General features: G+C 53.0%; 3 protein-coding genes and 1 non-coding gene across 6 annotated transcripts in view; 1 reads left to right on the top strand and 3 right to left on the bottom strand.

Annotated features, from left to right (window-relative positions):
- FANCM (FA complementation group M) overlaps window positions 1–2764 on the bottom strand; it is a 61511-nt gene extending 58747 nt beyond the window's left edge. The window contains exons 1-3 of the mRNA XM_077783844.1: window positions 2335–2764; window positions 1147–1319; window positions 212–289 (exon numbers count right to left, since the gene is read on the bottom strand). Coding sequence (XP_077639970.1) covers window positions 212–289; window positions 1147–1319; window positions 2335–2764 — 681 coding nt within the window. The remainder of the gene's footprint in view (window positions 1–211; window positions 290–1146; window positions 1320–2334) is intronic.
- A 402-nt stretch (window positions 2765–3166) lies between these two features.
- On the top strand, window positions 3167–7556 carry FKBP3 (FKBP prolyl isomerase 3). Of its 2 annotated transcripts, XM_021542460.3 has the most exons (7): window positions 3168–3335; window positions 3438–3539; window positions 3616–3723; window positions 4222–4357; window positions 5255–5322; window positions 6551–6648; window positions 7331–7556. In XM_021542460.3, the coding sequence occupies exons 1-7, from the start codon at window positions 3225–3227 to the stop codon at window positions 7383–7385; spliced, it is 678 nt and encodes a 225-aa protein (XP_021398135.1). In that variant the 5' UTR covers window positions 3168–3224; the 3' UTR covers window positions 7386–7556. The 2 variants fall into 2 exon arrangements, with proteins under 2 accessions (XP_021398136.1, XP_021398135.1); XM_021542461.3 differs by lacking the exon at window positions 3438–3539 and having other exon boundaries at window positions 3167–3335.
- Window positions 7557–7863: 307 nt separating this feature from the next.
- Window positions 7864–22560, bottom strand: PRPF39 (pre-mRNA processing factor 39). 2 transcript variants are annotated; one of them, XM_021542457.3, is made up of 14 exons: window positions 22479–22560; window positions 18900–19251; window positions 18409–18534; window positions 17654–17772; window positions 16733–16900; window positions 15940–16096; window positions 15129–15236; window positions 13107–13271; window positions 12672–12798; window positions 12318–12586; window positions 11588–11772; window positions 10299–10373; window positions 9650–9770; window positions 7864–8541 (listed from the first exon to the last, which is right to left on the bottom strand). In XM_021542457.3, exons 2-14 carry the CDS (start codon window positions 19227–19229, stop codon window positions 8491–8493), a joined length of 2001 nt encoding a protein of 666 aa, XP_021398132.1. In that variant the 5' UTR covers window positions 19230–19251; window positions 22479–22560; the 3' UTR covers window positions 7864–8490. The 2 variants fall into 2 exon arrangements, with proteins under 2 accessions (XP_021398132.1, XP_021398133.1); XM_021542458.3 differs by lacking the exons at window positions 18409–18534; window positions 18900–19251; window positions 22479–22560 and adding an exon at window positions 17900–18362.
- LOC116183775 (small nucleolar RNA SNORD127) lies at window positions 12150–12235 on the bottom strand. Its single transcript, XR_004148468.1, has one exon. It is a non-coding gene; the product is annotated as a small nucleolar RNA SNORD127 (small nucleolar RNA).
- Window positions 22561–22698: the final 138 nt, after the last annotated feature.

Here is a 22698-nt window from a genome sequence, read left to right as displayed (position 1 = left end):
ATTATATATTTATATAAATATTATGTATCCCATTATATATAAATAATATATGGTTTATGGCATGAGAAACACCAAACCTCATCAAGTAATGGATTGTAAAGTGATTCAGTCTGGATGTGGAATTCCTCAGGACCATGCAGAGGCTTCAGGAAAAGAAAAGAGCTTCCACTCCACCTTGATTTTTTACATCATACAAGCAGCTGTGGCTCACCTTGGTGTCACTGCCTGGGGTGGCACTCAGGGCCAGGACCCGGAATTGATTGGTGTATTTGCTCAGTTCCCTCACAACCTAAGAACAGGAAAGCTTAATTAGTATCCTTAAAGGAGATTATTGCCTCATACAAACTGCCTCAATGAAAACACCCACTAAGTAGGAAAGTCTTAACAAAACATTCCAAAAATACTGAATCACAGAATGGTTTGGGTTGGAAGGGACTCTGAAGATCATCCAGTGCCACCCCTGCCATGGGCAGGGACACTTCCACTGTCCCAGGCTGCTCCAGCCCCAGTGTCCAACCTGGCCTTGGGCACTGCCAGGGATCCAGGGGTATCCTGGAAATGTACCAAGAACAATCTGGAAAAATTAAGAAATGATTTCTCACTTGATTTAACAAAAGTATTGACAGCCCATTAACTAGGGTAAGCTGTCAAAAAGGGAGTCTGAAGAAAAACTCTAAAAAACCTAATTCACAGATTATTAATCCTGTGTAATCTGAACTCCACAAATATCCAATAAACTTCCCCAGTGTATCAAAGTAACTTTTAGGTCACCTATTGCTCTCAGGAGATCAACCCATGATAATGAAACAAAGTCTTGGCTAAGCAACACAAACCCCAAATTTAAAAAGAAATATTGAACTGACTAAAGAACCTTATAAAAACATTGGGTTTTTTAACATTGCCCAGCCAAAACGATTTTTGAACCAAAATTACAATTTAATGGAGGCCTTGCAAAAATACCTTACAGGTATTACTAACAAACAAGGCAATAACCACACACAGGCACGTTGGATGTCTTTCAAAGTTAAGGACCTCAAAGACAACCTCCCCACAGCAATGACAGTGATGCTGTATGGAGATCCTGGAAGCAATTCTGGGGAAGGTTTTTGTAACTGGGAGAAGAGAGTGGGATGGCTCCAGCCCTACCTGGCAGTAGGCATGATTGCCAAGGGCTTTGTGGGCTTCATCAATAACCAGACATTTGATCTCCACAGCGGGACAGGTGCCTCGGGAGAGGTCATTGACCATTATCTGAGGTGTGAGGAAAAAGACTCTCTTGGTGTTCCACAGCTCCCGCCGGCCCAGAGCCTGGGTGCCTCCTGGAAATTAAAGAAACAGCGTTAGGGAACAACAAGGTATGGTCCATGATCTGACAGTGACAGGGCTGACAGACACATAAAATCATGGAATGGTTTGGGCTGGAAGGGACCTTAAAGCCCATCTCATTCCACCTCTGCCATGGCAGGGACACCTCCCACTGTCCCAGGCTGCTCCAGCCTGGCCTTGGGCACTGCCAGGGATCCAGGGCAGCCACAGCTGCTCTGGGAATTCTGTGCCAGGGCCTGCCCACCCTCACTGAACACAGAATATTCACAGAATCATTGGGCTGGAAGAGACCTTCAAGATCATTGAGAACCCAGCCCCAAGACCTCAACTCAACCCTGGCACCCAGTGCCACATCCAGGCTTTGTTAAACACACCCAGGGATAGTGACTCCACCACCTCTCTGGGCAGAACATCCCAGAACTTTATCACTCTTTCCATGAAAAACCTTTTCCTGATATCCAACCTAAATTTCCCTTGGTGCAATACAATGAATAAGAAGACTCATTTTAATTTTTTGCAATAAAAAATAAATCCAGAACCATGGAAATCACGGCTGGGAAGCTCAAGATGCCTATTGCCTTAAACGTCATTTAAAAAACACCTCCAGGAAAGATCTGGGACTAAAAACAGGTTATGGTTCAGTCATCAAGGCTGTTACCGCAGTGAGGACTAAACTGCGGCTCAGGGTGGCTGCGAGAATTTCATTAAAAATGAATGGAAAGTGACAAGGAAAGCGACACGGAAAGCGACGAGAGGGGGAGAAGGAGGGGCAAAACCAGCTCCAAAGTGGGTTAAAAGTGTCATTATTCTTTGGCTTAAGCATCACACAGCACTCTGCGCACGCAGTGACCCACGGAGCTGCACCGCAGCGCTTCGCCCTTTATACAGGCGACTGGGGGTTTACCTACAAACCGAGGGCCATCCCTTCCAACACGTCTTATTTTCTCTGAGGTTTTGTGTCCCCCTCGCCGGGCTCCTCACGCCCCGCAGGTGCGGGCACGGCCGTACCTGTCATCTCCGCCATGTCCCGGGCCGGGATGCCCATGACGCGGGCGCACGCCTCCATCTGCTGAGCCACCAGCGGCTTGGTGGGGGCGAGGAACAGCACCTTGCCCGAGGGGAACCAGCGGTAGAAGTTGTACATGACCACGGCGGCCACGAAAGTCTTGCCCAGCCCGGTGGGCAGGCACACCAGGGTGTTGGCCAGCAGCGCGGCGCCGGCCATGCGCTCCTGGTAGGGGCGCACGGGCAGGTTGGTGGGGTAGATCCAGATGGAGCCCGCCGCCTCGCTGAAGCCCCGCGGCGAGCCGGGGTCGGCCGCGGCCGCGGCCGCCAGCAGCAGCTCGTCATCGCTGTCGCCGCCCGCATCCCTCCGCTCGCCTCGGGCCTCGGGCGCCCGCCACACCTGAGGGAGAGTGCGCTGCCGGCCGCCGCTCATCCCGCCCCGCGCGCCGCCATCTTAGCCCGCCTCACGGCCGCCGCGGACACCAGCGCCCGGGGGACGGGACGGGAACCGCCCGGGGGACGGGACGGGAAGGGAACCGCCCCCCGGCCCTCCCTCCGGCCGTGCCCCGGCTCTTCCCCCGCTCTGAGGCGCCCGCCAAGCCCGAGGCAGCTCCCGCCGCTCCCTCGCTCAGGGCGCGCCCCGAGGCGGCGCCATCTTGTCCGCCCCTCCCTCAGCGCCCCGCCCCAGAGCCCGCTGGAAGCCCGGCCGAGGCTGAGGGGGACGGAGCCTCCCCTTCTCCCCTGTCCTCCTCCCCGGGACCCGCCCTGAAGCCTCCCGTTCTCCCCTGTCCTCCTCCCCGGGACCCGCCCCGGAGCCTGCCGTTCTCCGCTGCCTTTCCCCGGCCCGCCCCTAGCCCTCCTCCGCGGAGGAGGAGCGGCAGGCGGGTGGGAAGATGGCGGCGGCCGCGGGCCCGGCGCAGCCCTGGAGCGCCGAGGAGCTGCGGAGCGAGGCGCTGGCCAAGAAGGAGATCATCAAGTTCCTGCAGGAGCACGCGGCGCAGGCGGTAATGGCGCGGCTCGGGGTCGTGAGGGGAGGTTTGGGTTCGGGTTCGGGTTCGGGTTTGGGTTCGGGTTCGCCCTCACCGCCTGGCGCGCGTGTCCCGCAGTTCCTGGCGGAGCACAAGCTGCTGGGGCAGGTGAAGAACGTGGCGAAGACGGCGAATAAGGAGCAGCTGATCGCGGCTTACACGCAGCTCTTCCACACGCAGGTGAGGGCGCGGGGACGGAGCCGGGCTCGGGCAGGGCAGGGCCCGTGGATGCGGCTCCTCATCCTTCCCCTCGCAGCGCTTCAAGGGCACGGACGGCGCCCAGAAGGCGGCGGAGAAGGCGAAGCCGGCCAAGGCGGAGGAGGCCAAGGGGAAGGCGGTGAAGGCTGAGGAGGCTGTGGAGGAGGTTGGTGTGATGCCCTCGACTCGCGTTTTTCTCCTGGAAAACCAAATTATACGGGCGGCTTGTCTCGGAGTTAGGGGGATTTCAGGGAAAGGCTCTTCCCCAGAGGGGCTGGCACTGCCCAGGCTCCCCAGGGAATGGATGGTGACATTCCCGAGGCTGCCGGAGCTCCAGGAGACTTCGGGCAGCACTGCCAGGGATGGACAGGGTGGGATTGCTGGGGAGCTGGGCAGGGACAGGGATGGGACTCAACGATCCCTTTCAGCTCAGGCGATTGTGTGATCCCAAGTCTTAAAAACCTGGTTACATCAAGAAATCTGGTGTTCATGCCCCACCTTAACCTTAAGCTGCATTTCCCCCAAATGTTGCAGCCCTGCAGTAACATGAACACATCATTCACTAACAGTGTCTTATTTGGTTCCTTAAACTCAGTGGTTGTTCAGTCTTGGATATCTGAGACTATTTAACCCACCAGCCATAACTCTCTTTTTATAACCATAGGGGCCACCAAAGTATACCAAATCCATTTTAAAGAAGGGCGACAAAACCAACTTCCCAAAGAAGGGAGACACTGTCCACTGCTGGTACACAGGAAAACTGCAGGATGGGACAGTCTTCGATACCAATATTCAATCAAGTAAGGTTATGGATATAGAATTGTGCAGATAAACTCTTGGGGTTGGTTGCAAATGCTCCTGCAGGGAATTACCTGGGCTCCTGTAGCAGATGTGAGCAGGGGTTTGCCCCTGGAAGTGTGTCTGGGAGCATTCCTGACAAACAGCTTTATCATGGTGGTGCTGAGCTGCCCTGCAGCTCCATGATCCTGATTTTCCATGAGCTAGCGAGGGCAGTATTTTAGGGCTGGCTGGTGTCAAGTGACAGGGCTGCATCCTGCCAGCCCTGCCCTCTGGCATTCCAGGCCCCAGGGAATGTGGAATGCAGGGAGTCAATCCAAAGGGGAGATGGTGCCTAGGGAACTCTAGCACCAGCAGTGTCCTGAATTTCTGTAAATAAACACATCTTGGGGCCGTTCTGTGGTAAATCTTTAAATATGGAGGCACTGGAATTAGAGGGATTCGGATACTCCGGTGTGCAATCTTCCCTGCTGGTGTTTTTGTGACAGATCAGGGGGTTTAGGGGTATGAAATGGTGCAGTACTGGCTGGAAAGGCTTTCCCAGCAGTGATGTCCCATGCCCAGGAGCAGTATTCCAGAGTCACTGGAATACTCTCTGTAATTCCTCATACTTGTATGTTCCCTCTTGACTTTTCTTGGTTCCTTAATATGTCCATAACTTGTACAGTCAACTTGAGTAATTCAGGAAGGAGTTTTTGGGGTTTGAAAGGTGCTTTGGTGCAGCTTGAGCATTTAATGATGTTTTTAGTGCACAGTGTTAATATTTCCCTTGGAAGTCTGATATTGGGCTAAAAATACTATTAGAAGAACAGCTATTTATACGAAGCATGATTGTAATGGCATTTCCTACAGAAGCGTGGAGTGTGCATGTGTGAAATGAACATAAAGCTCTTTTCCAGGTTCAAAGAAGAAAAAAGCAGCCAAGCCCTTGAGTTTCAAAGTTGGCGTAGGAAAAGTGATCCGAGGTGTAAGTAAAGTGTTCAGGGCTCTCTCAGAGTCCCGGGGCAGGTTTGTTCTGTGGTTTATGACTGGGGTGCAGTTTTTTGGGCTCTTTCTCCTGGGGGCAGATTGCAAAGGATTGCACTGGGAGGATGGAGCATTCATCCTCAGTCATTCCCTCCTCAGGCAGTGCATGGAACACAGGCTCTGTTCCCTGGGATCAGCCCTGGCAGTGTCTCACAGCAGCTGAGACTGATCCCCAGGCTCCATTCATCCCATCCATTCATCCCTGTTTACATTCCCTGGGCTTTACTCTGTGCCAGACCTTTCCATGGGGAAATTCCTGCTGTGCCCACCCTGAGCCTGCCCTGCCCAGCCTGAGGCCGTTCCCTCTGCTCCTGTCCCTGTTCCTGGAGCAGAGCCCGACCCCCCGGCTGTCCCCTCCTGGCAGGAGCTGTGAGAGCCACAAGGTCCCCTGAGCCTCCTTTGCTCCAGGCTGGGCAGGAGGAAGTCCTGATGTGGGAAGGGGCCGTGTCCGTGGGCAGGGGCAGCGCTGCAGGAGCAGCATGGCCCAGGTTTATCCCTGTGCTTATCCCAGGTGTGGGTGCCAGAGCCTTCCCTCAGTGGGGACAGCACCATTGCTGGGCACTCCCTGGGAAGGGAATTCTGAAGCTGGGAATGCTGATGGGATGTGCGTTCCCATTGCACGGGAGCACGGATCTGCTCTGTGGGGCTGGTGTGGGAGCAGAGAACACCCCTGGAGTGTTCCACGGGGCTGGGGAGGACGCCTGGGGCCGTGTGGCATTCCTGGAGCCACAGGAACTCCAGGAAAAGCTGGGAAGCGCAGTGGCCGCTGTCCCCCTGGGCTGTGTGGCATTCCTGGAGCCACAGGAAAAGCTGGGAAGCGCAGTGGCCACTGTCCCCCTGGGCTGTGTGGCATTCCTGGAGCCACAGGAAAAGCTGGGAAGCGCAGTGGCCGCTGTCCCCCTGGGCTGTGTGGCACAGGAAAAGCTGGGAAGCACAGTGGCCACTGTCCCCCTGGGCTGTGTGGCATTCCTGGAGCCACAGGAAAAGCTGGGAAGCGCAGTGGCCGCTGTCCCCCTGGGCTGTGTGGCATTCCTGGAGCCACAGGAAAAGCTGGGAAGCGCAGTGGCCACTGTCCCCCTGGGCTGTGTGGCATTCCTGGAGCCACAGGAAAAGCTGGGAAGCGCAGTGGCCGCTGTCCCGTCACTGCTGGAGCTGCTCTGTCGTTGCAGTGGGATGAGGCCCTGCTGACCATGAGCAAAGGAGAGAAGGCCCAGCTGGAGATCGAGCCCGAGTGGGCCTATGGCAAGAAGGGGCAGCCCGATGCCAAGTATCCTTCATCCCTCTGACTCCTCAGGGAGCCTGGGAATGCTGGGGGCAGGAGGTGCTGTATGGACAGGGATACAGGAGAGGGGTTCCCATTACCCACAGCATGCTCAGGGCATTCCTGCTCACGGAGTTCAGGGCACTTCCTGGCGGTGCAATTGCCCTTTTCTTTGGAGAAAAACTCACGCAGGAGGAACCTGCTGCTGTTTCCACCTGCGTTTTTATTCCAGCTGCTTCTGCCTGATGGGGATCCTAACCCGTGTAGGGGAATGGGAGCAGGGAAGTTACACTTGGTTCTGGGGTACAGCTGAGGAGCGATCCCACATGTTTCATGCAGCCCTGTTTCTTCTTCCCAGCCCTTCTGGAGCAGGGGAGGGGATTGTTCTCCAGTGCTGGAATGCTGTGCTCCAAAGGGCTGCCTGGCCACGTCTCCCCTGTGACAGTGGGACAGTGTAACCTCCCCACCACTGCCCCATGCCTGCAGACAAGGCTGGGGCAGCTCAGGGCGGTGAGGAGCAGGGTGTGCTGTCCATGCAGCTGGCCCTGTCTCCTGACAGCTCCTTGCTGGATCCGGGGTGTCCGACCAGAGCCATCCCAGGGGCAGGGGAGCGGCTGGGGCCTCCCTGCCCAGGGAGGGGTCACTGCAGGGGCTCTTTCCTTTCAGTTTCCTTAACATTCACCTACAGGATCCCACCAAATGCAAAACTCTTCTTTGAAGTAGAGCTGGTGGATATTGAATGAAGAATTCCCTGTGCTGCTGGGAATCCATTTCTGCCAGAGAGCTTCCTGCTGGCGTTGCTGTAACTCCTGGCTCCGGTTCCAGCGGTGCCTTTGTGGAGATGAGCGCCGAGTGTTGTCCCTGCCCCGCTGCTGTAGTGACAGCCCCACCACTAAAGCAGAGTTTGTACCTGCCAGTGCCTCCCTTCTTTGTGTCTGTGCTCCCCCTGCCAGGGCTCCTTCCCTCCTGTGGAGCCCAGCCCCACAGCATTCCCATCCCACAGTGCATTCCAACCCCACAATCCCACAGTGCATTCCACCCCACAGCATTCCTGCCCCATCTATTTGACAGCAGCTCTGCTGGCAGAGATCCAGCTGTTCCACAGGTGTTCCCAGATGTTCCTGTGCCACAGCCCCTCCTGTGAACACTGCCAGAGCTCAACCCAGGCATTCTCTTCTCCCTCCTGGCTCGAATGAGGCCATCCAAGAAAGCTCAGAGCACTACTGAATTCCTCGCTTTTATTACAAAAATGGGAATGATCACTTTGATCAAAATGAAAAAAGTTTTGCTCACACCGTGTACATGAAAAACTCTAAATACAAAACTCATCCCAAACACAGCTTGTGCTTTTAAAAAAGAATGAAGGTGGTTTAATCCCTGCTCCCTCCCACACTACAGAACCCGTGTGGCGGCTCTGCCAAGGCCCCCAGTTCCAGCACAGCTCCCTGGCAGTTGGGCTGGGAGTGGGACAAGCCTTGGCTCCAGCCCTGGGCCAGGCAGCAGAGCAGCTCTGGGGCAAAACCAACCCAAACCCCCACAGCTTCACCCACCCAATTATGGAATCGTGAGACCAACGAGAATTCTTCTGATACTCCATAAATTAGTGCAGGGAATTAAAAAAATCATTTATGGTAAATGAGAATTGTACAGAGACCATTTATCAGTTACCAGCACACGAATCTTGCTTCACACATACCCCGTGAGCAGCGGCTCGGTTCACATGCAGAGGACCAAAAGCAGGTGGCACAACAGTTCCTTCACAGCCCAAAATTAGAAAAATATAATTTTTTTTTTTTTATTCCATCTTTGTTGAAACTGCAGCACAGTGAACTCCACTCCCTCTAGGGATCAGGTTGTGTGGTAATACTGTCCGTAATTCCAGGCGTTCTGGTAGTTGTACTGGAACCAAACACAGCAGCAGCATCAGCACCATGTCCCTGCCGGGGGGCACAGCCCACGCAGCTCCCCCAGCCCCGCGTGCCCAGCACGGCACCCCTGGAATGCAGGACAGCGCTGCCATTCCCTCTGGAACAGCCTGGGAAAGGCAGGGGTGGAGGTACCACAGGGCGCTGCCACAGGATGGATCCTCATCACAACAGAATCAAAATATCCCAAGCTGGAGGGACCCACAGGATCACCCCAAACCCGTCCCTGCCCAGCTCCCCAAAATCCCACCCTGTCCATCCCTGGCAGCGCTGCCCAAAGGCTCCTGCAGCTCTGGCAGCCTTGGGCTGTGCCCATGCCCTGGGGAGCCTGGGCAGTGCCAGCCCCTCTGGGGAAGAGCCTTTCCTGATTCCAGCCTGAGCTGCCTGGCCCAGCTTCAAGCTGCCATTCCTGCAGTGCTGTGTGGGAAAGTCAGGGCGGTTCTCCTGGCCTAGCACTGGACAGTCTGCGCTGGATGAGACTCCTCCCACTGCCTGACTTTGGAGGGAATTCCCGAGCTGGCTGCAGACAATCCCACAGCAGGGCTACCCAGGGGTTGTGCCCCAGTTGTACCACTGCTCTCCCAGCTCGGGGCTCTGCACAGTCTGAACAACACTTTCCATAAAACCACTTCAAAACGTCCATGGATTTAAAAAAGACATGGATGTGGCAGTAGGAACCTGGGTCAGTGGGGGCCTTGCCAGTGCTGGTCTGGATGGTCTTAAGAGGGCTTTTCCAACCTCAGTAATTCTATTCCAAGCAAAAATGCCCTGGAGGAAGAGCCTCAGAGGACAAGCTGATTTTGTTGGTGCTGTGTACCAGCAGAACCCATTCCAAGGCACTACAGGGATTACTGCCTGGAGACAGTCACTATCCAGGCACACAGGAAAGGGGCACCCCAAGGCCAATCTGGGCACAACAGCTCCACACACCACAACCCTGCTGCCCTCCCCCGTCCCCTCCCTGTGGGACAGGACAGCCACCACACTGCTCCTCGCTGCACACGGAACACCCAGGAGGTGGCAGCAGGCCAAGGAGCTGAGTTTGCTTCCCAGGAGGAGGAAGTTTCAGGCTGCCCCAGTACCTGGTACCAGGCGTTGTAGTTGTAGGCGGCCTGGTTGACCTGCATGTCCCCGTCCATGAGCTGCGCCGACGCCAGCCCCGCCTCCTCCGTCAGCAGCTTCTTCTCGTCCGGCTCCTCCGAGCTGCAAGGGAACACAGCCTTGGGCTGGCACCTGGCAGGAACGCTGGCAGCTAAAACTGAGCTCAGCAGGCTGCCCTGGCCCAGCGGGCAGAGGGAACTGGGGTCAGGGAAGGAGAGGGATGTGCTTCAGGACAGGCTGGGTTTAAGCCGGTGCCCAAACTGAGACAGCAAAGGCACGTTTCTCTTGAGAGGCTCAACTCAACAACTCAAAAACTTATTTTCCAAAATTGCTTCTATCCCTGGAAGTGCCCAAGGCCAGCATGGATGGAGCTCTGAGCAGCCTATGGAAGGTGTCCCTGTCCAAAGCAGGTTTTAGGGCTTTAAGGTCCCTTCCAATGCAAACAATTCTATGATTATTTAAGGCAGCACAGCCCTATTTAGTCCACATTTCAAAGGACTAAAATAAAGCGATTCTATTCACACATCAGTGGGTTCAAAGCTGACAAACACCTCCACTGAGAGCCTCAAGAACCCCCCAGAGGGAGGCTGCTCCCTGCCCTGCCCCAGGGCAGCGGGGCTCAGTCCGTACCCGTTCTCCGCCCGCCGCTTCAGCGTCTCCTGCTCCTTCAGCAGCGCCTGGTGCTCGTCGTAGGCATCCAGGAGCCTGGGGAGAGCACAGCCAGTCAAGCCTTGCCAGGTTTGAAACACCCGAGCAATGCCTACTGCAAACTAACAACACAGCAAACTGCACAGTAATGCATTCTAATGAGTGACACACCACCAACAGGGGAAAGCCAACTCAGGTCCATTCACAACAGCTCCAGTTCACAACCTGCTCAACTTCCCTCACACTTCATGCAGTTTTTATCAAGCTCCTTTATAAAGAAGTTGTCTAGAAGTGATTTGTGATTCAGCTGCTCCTTCAGAGCCTGCTGGTGATGCCACCCACAGCAGCACAGAGATGTGGGAATCAGTGTTTAACACTGGAAATTATTCCAATCCCAAAGCAGCACCTACAGCCTTTGCTCATCCAGCAGGGAAGATCAAGTGTGGTTAATTCAGCACAGGAGAGTCCTGGCTAAAATTCTCATGTTGAAATACCCCCTGATCTGCGGCATCTCACAAAACCTGCAGCTTCTGACAGTGTGCTCTGGGTGAAGAGAGTTCCTTGTACTCATTCTGTGCTCTGGGATTATTTGGGAACTGCAAAATTCCTTGTGTTTACTCTGTCTCAGATCTCAAACTTGTACTGACTGGCAGAGGCAGCAGAATTTAAGGACAGCTATTGTTAAAAACATACAAAGCAGAAAAATTGACTTGTCATTAATCCTTCCACGTTATTTAGCTGCAAAATGTAAATAAAAACAATAGACAATTAAGAGAAAAAATATATTGTAACATTGAATTTACAACTTGCATTTCTGGTGTATCCTCCCACATAAGTGCACAGTTGTTGACACAGTGCTGAACACTGAAAAATCTGACCGGTGCAGTTTTGGAAACAAGCAGCAGCACCCAGGGAACAGAGTCTCAAAGGACACCTGTGCCACAGACCTGTCCCATTCCCCTGGGGAGCACCTCCCTTCACAGGGCTTAGCAAGGGGAAACCAACCACAGGAACACCTGGCAGGCAGCAGGGCTCTGCTCAGTGAGGTGCTGGGCACTTCAGGTAAAAGGGGCCATTATCTGAAAGGAGATTCCTGTATTAAAATCTATTCCTGTTTATAAATCTATTCCTGTTTAACACCAGGAGGTTGGTTTAGAAAAGCAGCTGTTCCTTACAAAGAGGAAATAATTTTACAGAAGCCACTGACCCCACCCTTTTCCCAGCACTCTCCCAGTGACCCCAGTTTGTCTACTGCCCACAGGACATCTTACTTGTTCACATCAGACCCAAAATCTTCCAGGAATTCCACTTTTCTCTGTGAGAACGTGATCCTCATTTTGATGGACAAGGCCCCATGGATGGCCTTGTCAAAGCAGCTCAGGATGTTCTCCTCGTTCTGCTTGAGGTCACCACTGTACTCCATCTCCAGCAGGTTCAGGTACAGTTTGGTGTTTTCCTGTGCAAAACAGGCATTAGGAGGTGCACGCCTGACCCTCACAGCAGGTACTTAACTCTGACTGTTACACACCATAATTCACCCCAGGAACACACAGTGACAGGCAATAAAGGGATTTTCCTCCCCCTGGGCTGGTTTGTTGCACAAACACACCAGAAGTGACCAACACCACAAACCCAGGTGCTGCACTTTGCTGGCAGCATCCAAGTGCTAGATATTCCTGTGCTGACAGCCAGCCACCAAACACTGCCCCCACACCAATAACACTGAACACACTGACAATGTTTAAGATTCTAAAAATTAAAATAAAGGTGCAAAGCACATTGTGCCTCTGATGGGAAAAGGGTGCAAACTTCCAGATCCCTGAACTGGGACCTTGGCAACGTCAGTTTAGAGGGACTGTTGTCTCCATGCAGTAATGGGACATTACATCCAGTTACAACTCCTGTCATCACTGTTGCCATGTTTCACAAAATGCTTTAGAGAGAGAAAGACACCAGGGGTGGTTTGAGTTTTGGGTAAGACAGCCGAGAGGGAACACATACTTTGTCCAGTTCTATGGCTTCTGACAGCACTTTTCTTGCCTTTGGCAGGTTTTTCTGCACTTTGAAGAGGTGCCGGGCGAGTTTGATGGCATAGAAGGAGGCTTCACTGATGGACTTGGCATTCCTGACAGCATCTTCCAGCAGCTGCTCTGCCTCCTCCATGTTGCCGTGCCGGCGCTCCAGGCTCACCCTGCGCAGGCGGATCATGGCCAGCCCCAGGATGCACTCCTCAAACGTCTTCAGGATCCTTCTGGCTTCATCAATGTTGCCTGCAACAGCAGGGAGGTGCTTTAGGACAGGGCAGACCCCAGAGCTCCCCAGCAGAACCCCCCCGAGAGGGAGGGCTGCCCTTACCCTGCTGCTCCTCGAAGGCTGCCCACAGCATGTGCACCATGGGCTTCTTGGGCAGGTGGATGGTGCAGGCCCTGCTGTACACGTGCCTCACGCCCTCGATGCTGTGGTTCTCCATGTATTTGGCATACTAGGGTTGGAAACAGAGCAGAGACCAGCCAGGTTAAAGCTTGTATTTGTCTCCAAGAACATGCCAGAACGATAAAATTCTTTTGTTTAAACCCATTCAGCACCTTTATGGAACCACTAGACTAGTTTCTGTAAGGAAGGACGTAGAGAGGCAACGCAGTTGGCAAATGCAGCAGTCAAATCTGGTTGCAAGCAGACCATCTCCTAATGCAACAGATATAGTTATAGATGAACAACGTTCCACAGGGTACAAGGGTTAGTCACCAGGTCAAGGTGTGCACCAGCAGAGCTGTGAGCTGCCTCCCTTACCTTGATCCAGAAGTCCTCATAGAGGGCACATGAAATGACACATCTCTCAAAGAGGACCACGACTCGCTCGTGAGTGCCATTCTCTATCTCAAACTCTAAGTACTCTTTCCAGTTTTTCAGCTGAATTTTCTCCAGAGGTTTTACATGAAAGTAAGGCCTCTTGATCTGCAAGAGTCACAGGATGCAACTGGTGATTACAAACACACCACCAAGAGGGGTCAAACAATCAACAGCCACACAGCCAACAACTCAGTTCCTGCCGTTTCAGTGATCAGGGCTCCAGTGACACCTCCTCATCAACTCAATCCAGGGTACCCAGGTATGGATCAAGGGATTTACTGCAGTGCCATTCCAGACTAGAAACCTCCTTTCCTAGAGAGCTTTTGCAGTGCAAGTGTTTAGAGATGCTGGGGGAGGACCCAAGGCAGCCCAGTGTCAGTGACATTATGGACACACTGGACACTGCCCTCATCCATCCACACAAGTGAAGTGCCCACTGTGGGACACCCAGCCCACAAATTCAACTCAGGATTTGGTTGAGAATCCTGACAAGGAAAGACAGAGCACTGAACTGGACTTCCTATCAAATATTTACATCAATCTGGATATAGTAAGACCACAAATTTAGCACATTGTGTTGTTATTGGTGGCTGCAAGAGGGGGCTGGGTGGGACAGAGCTCAGCACAGAAAATTAAACATTGCTCTGAATTGAAATTGCTTTGTCTGGCATCCTGCCAGAGATCCTTTGCTTTTTCTCACCATCCTTACTGCATTTGATTATCTCTCTCCTGTGCTGCAATCTCCTCTCAGATCCAAACCCATGGATGAAGGACTTAGAGTAATTAAGGAGAATCCAATTCTTCAAAGCCACCTGAAATTTAAAGCCAATCCCTCCCTTCAGGCTCCTCACTGATCTCTGGTGTGGAACCCAACACTCTGTGGCCATTTTGCCCAGCTCACAGTCCCATTCCTGCTGGAAACAGCTCTAAGGAAGCCCCAGCCCCGGGTGGGCTCTGTGCCCAGCCACCTCACTGCTGTCCTTTATGGACAGGCTGGGCTCTGCTCCTCCCAGCCCCTGGGTGCCAGAGCAGACACTGGTGGTCCCAAGAGCACACTGTGGCCAGCAGCAAGGGGACACTCTGTTTCCCACACCTTTCCTGCCCAGTGCCCACAGTTCCAGTGTTCTCCCAGGTCCCACAGACTGGCAGCTGAAGGCTTCCCAAGGCAGGAATGTGGGGCACTGCCTGCTCTGCTCCCTCGTGCCACGGGTCGCTGGCACAGAGCTCAGTGACAATGGCTCCCCACTCTGCTTGGGAGCTCCTGGGCTGTCGAGGCACCCGGCCAGTCCCACCCAGAGCAGTCAATCACCCACCACTTCTGGCATCACCCAACCAGTGAAGAGTCTCTGAAAATCTGTCCCAGCTGGGTAACACAATGGACTCTTTAGAGTAAGAAGTACATTTAAAACAAGGATCATGTTTGCCAGGAAGAAAAATATCAAGACTGAGAATGAAAACCTCCTGTTTTTTTCAAACAGAATCCAACCTAACTCTACAGCAAAAGCTGTATATTTGCAGTGATCAAATTATTTAATTAATTACTTTTAATACATTATACATAGGAGGTCCAAAACAAAAGCTACCTGATTAAGTGTGCAATGTTGCAATACAAAACCACAGGAATTTCACTCTCCTCTGAGCACAGGCTTACCTTTCAGAGGGAATCCCCTCCATCCCCTCATGCCTTTGCACCACCCCAGGGCATGAGCAGCACTAACTCCCAGGACTCACTGGCTTAGCAAACATTACAGCACCTTGCCTCTCTCCAAACACTGCTCTGGGATCTTTACGTCACCAGGTGCCTCTTCACAAGAAAAACTGCAGAGAAGTGAAACTTCCAGCTTTGAGTTTCTGTTCACTCCCCTCCCAGCAGTTTAAGTTAAGGCTGGTTCACAGAACTCCCAGCTCCCAGCCCTGCTCCCAAACCACTTGTTGGTGCTGCCTCACACAAACCCCACTTACCGCTTCCTCAAACGTCCACCTCTTACTGACTTCATGCTCGTTGTGGTTAAATATCTCCTGATGGATCTCAATGATTCTGTGCCTCATGTTCTCTATCTCAGTGATTAGCTAGAACAGAATGTTAGAAAATGTAACACAAGCAGACTTGGTATCACCTTTGTAAGTGCTTCCCTGTGCCAGTGACATGCCTGGATCCTCCCTGAGCAGCCAGGGAAGGGCTGGGACACTGCCTGATGCAGCCCTGGGCCTTAGCACACACAGCTGAACTGGTTTTCATCCTGTGCTAAAGCTAATTGGAGATTAAGGATGGATTTGGATCCAAGTCAGCCCTGCTTTCAGTCTGTCTGTGTTTTCACCACCAGCAATTCCTTTGGACAGCTCCAGGCTTTCCTAGGCCTGCAAGAGTCTGAACCTGCCCAGGCCACTGCTGATGAGGAGCTTTCTTAGACCACAGATCTCAATCTGCTGACCTGGAATAATTATTATTTGTTCCTAAGATTTTGTACATGGCTTCTTTCATTTTCTAACTAGTTTCTTTAACAGCTCTGCCAGCACTGGAAGGGGCTGTCCTGTTAGCACACGAGCCACTGGGCAGCGACGTGCAGGAGCTCTCTGGGCACAGCTCAGGGGGTGCAGTGGAAGCCCAGCCCCAGGGAAGGGCAGAGGTGCCTGTGCCCACCCCATGCAGATGCATTGGTGGGGTCAGTGATGTCCCTGGTGCCACAGGGCACTGATATGTAGGAGCTCTCTGGGCACAGCCCAGCCCCAGGGAAGGACAGGGTGGCAGTCTGTGCCCAGCCCGTGCGGGTACCTTGGCGGGGTCGGTGATGTCCTCGGTGCCGCAGGGCAGCTCGTCCCCGTCCTCGCCGCTGTGGCCGCTGGCAGCCGCCAGCTCCTGGCGCAGCTGCACAAACTGCTCCGTGGTCAGGAAGTCTCGGGGCAGGTTGTTCTGGATGTGCTCTTTAAACCTAACAACAGCCACAAAGAGGCACTGCAAAGGGGCTGTCTCACGCTGCACTGCTGCCCAACAGGGCACAGCTGTAAATCCCAGGGGGTTCTGCTCTGCTTCATGGCTCCTGAGTGACACTGAGCGCTGCCAGCTCACACCCAGAACTGCCAGCACCATCACCCTGTGCCAAAGGGACAGAACCCTTGCCATGCAAAAGAGAAAAATCAGTTACAAAGGAAATACTTTATTTCCCACAACAAGAGATCTGGGGAAGACTGTGTGCAATTTAACTTAGTGGAATTCTTCACTGGTAGGGAGACTTGAGCAGCAAGCTATCTAAAACTTAACCAGGATTCCTCTTTAGTCAGTTAAACTGGTGCTTCACCATACATGGGCACTGCACAAGTACTAAAGTCCAAAACTGCTCATTCTGATTTCTCAAAGACATCCTCTTTTCCTCCTCACACTTCCAAGGCCTGTTCTTATTCCACAACAAAGCCTCTGAAATCAAATTCCTCAAATGTGCATCAGTACCTTGAAACACTGAGTCCAACTGCCTGAGTATGTAAGTAAATAACTACCTACAACTGTTCCAGGTTCTTGTGCTGAGTATTCACACCTCTCCCATGGCATTACCTCCCTGTTTTCCCTTTACCTCTGGAAGTGGTGGCTGTAGAGCTGCGTTGGGATTCCCAGGATACGGTCATAGATGGATGTAACTTCCCTTAGGTTTCCCTGGTCATTTTCCCAGTTTATATACATTTCCCAGAGTCTGTCAGAACGGAAATCTGTCCCAGCAGCCAGCACTGCATGCTCATAGGCTCTGGAAAAGGAAAGGTTTTACACTGGTTTCTGGATGCCAGGATAGAACAAGGAAGAAAAGTCCTGGCTCTTATTAAATGTTATGAGCACCCTCATTTATTTGAAACTAGACTTATAGTAATTATGTACATTCTTCAGCGTTTCCCAGGTATCTGCAGCAATGTGTCTAGAGATTCTGAAAGCTCACACTCATTTTTTTTCCTCCAGCACTTCCACAACAGAACAAATACAGGCAAGAGCAAAAGCCACTGGCAGGAACATAAGATATTAGGAGAATACACAACCTTTACCACTTTTGTCTTGTATAGACCCCAAACCCACCAGTGCAGCAGTGTAACACCCAAAAGGTGTGCAGCAATTCTGCAGCTTGATTCAGATTCGTTTCCAGTTCAATTAAGCCTTCTGATCAAACTCTAGCCCTATCCTTTAACCAGGTCCACTGCCAGCCACAGCAAGCAGACACATCCTAGCCATACCCTGGAAACTCCAAGGAATTAAATTCCAGGATTCCAAATGCTGCACTAAGTATTTCTTAACATCCAGACTGAAGCTCTCATGCTTTTGCCCCTCGTACCACACTGTACAGTCTCTCCCTTCTTAAGGAAATTGGCTCATCACCTCTTCATTTAAAAATCCTTACAGTGGATTGTTATGAATTGCCTTACCAGGTTGTTACGGATTTGCCCCTTGTCTTAAAAAACACAATGAGCTGATCCCAGTGGTGTGTAGGGACATCGGGCTGCTCCCAACTCACCCCCTGATGGTACTGTTAGTTTCAGGATCAGCAGGGTCCAACGTCTCCTTTAGGAAGTTTATATAATGTATCCAAAGATCAACACTAAGAGGAATTGCCTGAAGCCCTCGGCGATAGACCTATGAAGAGAACATGAACTGTACTTCAAATCCTTAATGGGGTCCTAAGAGAGAGGCAACACTGTGTTATCCGGTGAACCTTAGAAATACTAATTACTGGAATTTTGTTTAAATAATCTACCATTACCATTCGGGTGGAGGTTGGATAGAACATGGCAATGTTCTGATCTCCACGTGCAGAGTCTTGATCTTCAAAGCGCAGCGGTCCCTGCATTCTGACCAGGTTGTGTGGGCAGGCTTTGGGGTACAGACCATAGGGCACAGACCCATTAGAGCATCATTGACAGCGTCTGACCAAAAATGCAATAAGATGGAGCAATTGTGACCAGCAAACCAACTATTATTGTTTTGAAAATGAGTAATAAATGGAAGTGACAGAAAAGCCCTGCCCTACTTGTTAAGCTGCAGTGTAATACAGAGGCTTGCACTGCAAAGCTTGACAAACTGTAGAGGTTTAACGCACCTGCCAACAAAGAGAGAGAACATTAGCTCCAAATGCCACAGCTGTGACACGTGCAAACACGTCCCTCGAGCCCTGGCCGTGCAGGGCAGGCACTGGCAGCCCAATGACTCGCAGTGGGACAGTCATTGTTGGCTTTGGGACTGGTGGCAGCGCTGGCCCCGGGCCCTACGTACCTCATCTGACTGTTTGATGTTGTCGTGGCGCTTCTCCAGGTCCGCGTATTTCTTCCAGTACCCATAGCAGTAGGGGTAGTGTGAGAAAAACCTGTCAAAGGCTTTCCTGGCTGCTGGCAAGTGGTTCTGTGGGAAACAGAGCGAGCACAATCAGTGCTTCCCTTAGCAACAGCTTCAGGTTATTTTAAATACAATTATTAACACTGTGTTGGAGATGTCTGCTGTTATTTTGACATTGACAATCCGGGCTACTGGAAGGTGTCCCTGAACATGGCAGGGAGGTGGAACTGGATGAGCTTTTTAAGTCACTTCCAGCCCAAACCATCCCAGCATTTTATGATTAAATGACAGCAGTGGCAAGGGCAGCTGCCTTAAATCAGCATCAGAGATAGCCTGATGTCCATTCCCCATTTGCCACTGGAATTCCATTACTTTAGTTTTCTTTGTTTATTTATTTTGGGGAGACTGAGGACAAAGGGGCAGGTACTAACCTCCTGCTCTACGTACTGCAGTAGATAAACCCATCCTGTGAAATCCTGCGGATTGTCCTCTACTACTTTCCAAAACTTGTCAAAATCCGGAGGGAAGTCAGCCTCAATGTCTGTGGTCTGCAAGCTCTCAATGTTTGGAATTTCGCTCTCCTGCGTGTTGTCCTCGTTGAGGTCCGGGGAGCTGTCCGGGGACTGCTCCATCTCGGTGACACTCATGATCTCGGTGCTGAAGTCCATGTGCTGCTCCTCGGGCGCGCTCTCGGCGCGGGGCTCCGCGCTCTCATTGCCCACGGTGGGCTGCTCCTCCTCCGTGCTCTCGGCGTTCTCCATGGCAGCGCTGTGCGACTGGATCCTGCGGGAACAGCACCGCTCGGCACTCCTGCGCTGCCAGGCTCAGAGCGGCCCGGGTGCTGCAGGCACCCCGTACTTCACACAACCCCCATGACACCTGCCTCATCCATCAGCCTTGCTCAGCAATGCAAAATATTAACAGCACTCATAGATTTCCACATCTGCACATACAATCATTGCGGCTTTCTAAAAATCTATTGCAGGGAGCTAACGAGGTATAAAAGTGAATCATTAAAGTTTTCCTGTAGGAGTCTGGAGGACGTTAATTTAAATAAAGAATTATTTTCAAATTCCATAGAAACATTTAGGCTGGAAAAGCTGTCTATCAGGTCCAAGTCATTCCAGTAGTGCCAGGGCCACCTTGGACCCATGTCCCTAAAGTCATTACATTTTCCTACTTAGTACAAGTCAGTAAATTATTTGTGAAATAAACAGGTGTTAAAGGGTGCCCTCAACACCAGGGTAAAGCAAAGACAAGAATTCCTGTCAGCACCAGCTCAGTTGGTGAACTCCAAACACACCCAGCAGCACCAGAGTGCCACAGAAATGCTCTGGTAGCCCCTGACCTGCAGCCCCTCACTCCCACCCACACCCAGTGCCAGGCGCTGCCTCCTGGCCCTTGGGACAGACTCCTGCTTCCTCCCACTCTCCCTTTGATGTCCCTGCCAGGAGCCACTGCCTGGCCCTGCCCTGCTGTGCCAGCGCCAGGCCAGCCTGACCTGGCTGGGTGCCAGCCAGCCTCGGCTGATCCCGGCCTTCCCAGCCGGAGCACTGAGCCGAGCCTGCTCCGTGCCCCGCCAGCTCAGGGATCCCAGGGAACACCACCCTGCAGGACACAACAGCTCCCAGCTGTGAGTGCAGCTGGCACGAGGGACAGTGCTGGGCTGCAACAAGCTGCACTACACTCCTGGCTCCTCCTGTGCTCTCCCCGGAGCAGGTGGCAAATACATTTGGGATTTCAAAAAGAAAGCACAAGTCCGCACCCCAGAACTCTCCAGGGTTCTTTCACACCGAAAGCCTTAAGAGACAACACCCAGACCACTGCTTTCACTTCAACAAGGGCGTGGAGAAGACACCACTACATACTGGGGTGAACTTGCCAGAAAGGAAAAATCTCTCTCCCTTATCTTCAGCAGCTTCAACTCCTATGATAACAGCCCATGTTCTCCCAGGAGTTCAGCAAGCCAAGGAACTTTGGCACAACGTTCAAGAGTCCATGTGGTCTACCCTACAAGTTTTCTAACAACTGCTTTGTAAAGTATTTTTGCTCTGCATCATCAGGCAGCCACGGGCTTGGAGCAGCCTGGGGTCTGATGGGTGTCCCTGCTCAAGGCAGGGGGTGAAACTGGAGGCTTTGAAGTGCCTTCCAGCCCAAACCATTCTGTGACTGTGATTTTGACAAAAAAACCTCATTTGTAACTTGAAGTTATACATTAAGTATCAAAGAGCATCACTGTGCCTTTCCCAGCGCAACAGGCAGAGATCAGAATTACTCAAAAGCTGCTGCACTGCAAGAGAGGGCCTTGTGCAGGTTCTAAAATCCAGCAGTAAGAGGAGGGAGTGACACAAACTGCAGCCACAGCACTAGGAAAAGTAGTTTAAAGGCTATTTACAGCTGTAAAATTTGACATAACAGTGACAGAAGTAACTAGTGATACAAATTGCACCAGGAGAGTTTCATGTTGGATACTGGGGAAATTTCTTCATGCAAAGCTGTCCAGCCCTGACACAGCTGCCCAGGGCAGTGCTGGCGTCCCCATCCCTGGGGAGGATTTTTTTTTTAATCCCTGGAGGGATTTAAAGCCCTGTGGATGTGGTACTTGGGGACACGGGGTGGCCCTGGCTGCACGGGAGAATGGTTGGACTAAATGATCATTCCTGATGATTCCACGAATTCTGTCAACATAGAAATGCAGTAATTCACAACCTAAACTTATCCTGGTGTTCAAGAGATGTTCTCTCCCTCTGGCTGATTCAGAAGACATATTCCATCTTAAAAAAAAACAGCTCACCAAATCCAACCATCTTCAGATTAGGAAGGAAAAAAGAATGAGGGAGAAGCCGTAAGGATTGGCACACAAGGTCTGAGCTTGTGAAAACTCACAAGGACCGGCACACGTGGCTTCAAACTGAAACCAAGACAGTCTGACGGCTCTTCTAGTCTGATCCCTGGCATATCCCAAAATCTGGCAGCACTCCATGGCTTAAACCAGCCAATGCAACAGGCCACGAAAATCCGGGGGTGGGGCACACTAGGGAAACTTAATTCCGGGGTTATCACCTTAATTCCGGGGTTTCCACCTTAACTCCAAAGGGATTGACATCACACAAGCTAAACAACTGAATGAGAGTATCAGACAGCTACACATAACCTGGTATTAAATAATTGATGCCAACATACATTACTCAGCCTGTTGCCAGCACAAGACTGCTGTACACAAAACTGCCGCTCATAAACGTGAATGAACTAAAGGAAGGCAAACAGGGAAACTGCAGAGGGGCAGGAGTACGGAGCCTGGTCGGAGCTCTGCCCAGAGCGCTCCATTCACGCCTCTGATAAGGCGCTGCCGGATCCACCCGGGCAGGGCAGGCCCGGCGCGGCTGTGCCGGGATTAGGTTTGAATCACGGAACCATCTACTGGAAAAGCCCTTCAAGGCCATCGAGCCCCAGCCGTGCCTCCCCGCCAGCCCAGAGCTCGGAGTGCCACGTCCAGGAATTCCTGGGACACCTCCAGGGATGGGCACTCCAAAGCTCCCTGGGCAGTGCCAAGGCCTGGCCACCCTTTCCATGGGGAGATTCCTGCTGTGCCCACCCTGAGCCTGGCCTGCCCTGCCTGCGGCCGTTCCCTCCGGACCAGGGCCCGGCCCGAGCAGTAACGCCACAGACCGCGCGGGCCCCGACCGGGGCTCCCGCGGGCCCGTTACTCGCCCAGCGGCCGTTCAGCGCAGCAAACACGGATACAAGGATACAACAGCGACACCGGGACACCCCCCCAGGGCACATTCACCTCTCGGGCACACCCCAAGCCCGGCAGCGGCCGCGGGACGCGGCGGGGCCCACAGGGCGCTCGGCGGGCCCCGCGCGCGGGCGGCGCGGCCCGGCCCCCGCCCGCCTCGGCCTCCCGCCCAGGCCGTCCCTCAGCCCGGCCGCTCCCGAGCACTGTCGGAGCGCCCCGCTCTCCTGCCCTGGGCCCCGCGGCGCCGCAGCCCGCCGCCCCTCGCCGGTACCTGCCGGGGCCGCCACAGCCGGGGCCGCCACAGCCGCCGCCGCCTCGCCCGGGCCTCACGCAGCGCGCACGCGCACAGCGCCCGCCTGCCCCCGCGCGTGCGCGCCGGCCGCCCCAGCGCCCGCCCCTTCCCGCCAAATGGCGGCGGAGCCCTGAGGGGCGGGGAGATGAGACAGAGCCCGGTGCGGGAGTTAAATACACACAGCTCTGTACGGGAATAA

The sequence above is a fragment of the Lonchura striata genome, chromosome 6 (assembly GCF_046129695.1).
Source record: "Lonchura striata isolate bLonStr1 chromosome 6, bLonStr1.mat, whole genome shotgun sequence".
NCBI lineage: Eukaryota > Metazoa > Chordata > Aves > Passeriformes > Estrildidae > Lonchura > Lonchura striata.
The sequence above is the reverse complement of the archived record's forward strand: the minus strand, read 5'-3'. Positions and strand labels throughout refer to the sequence as shown.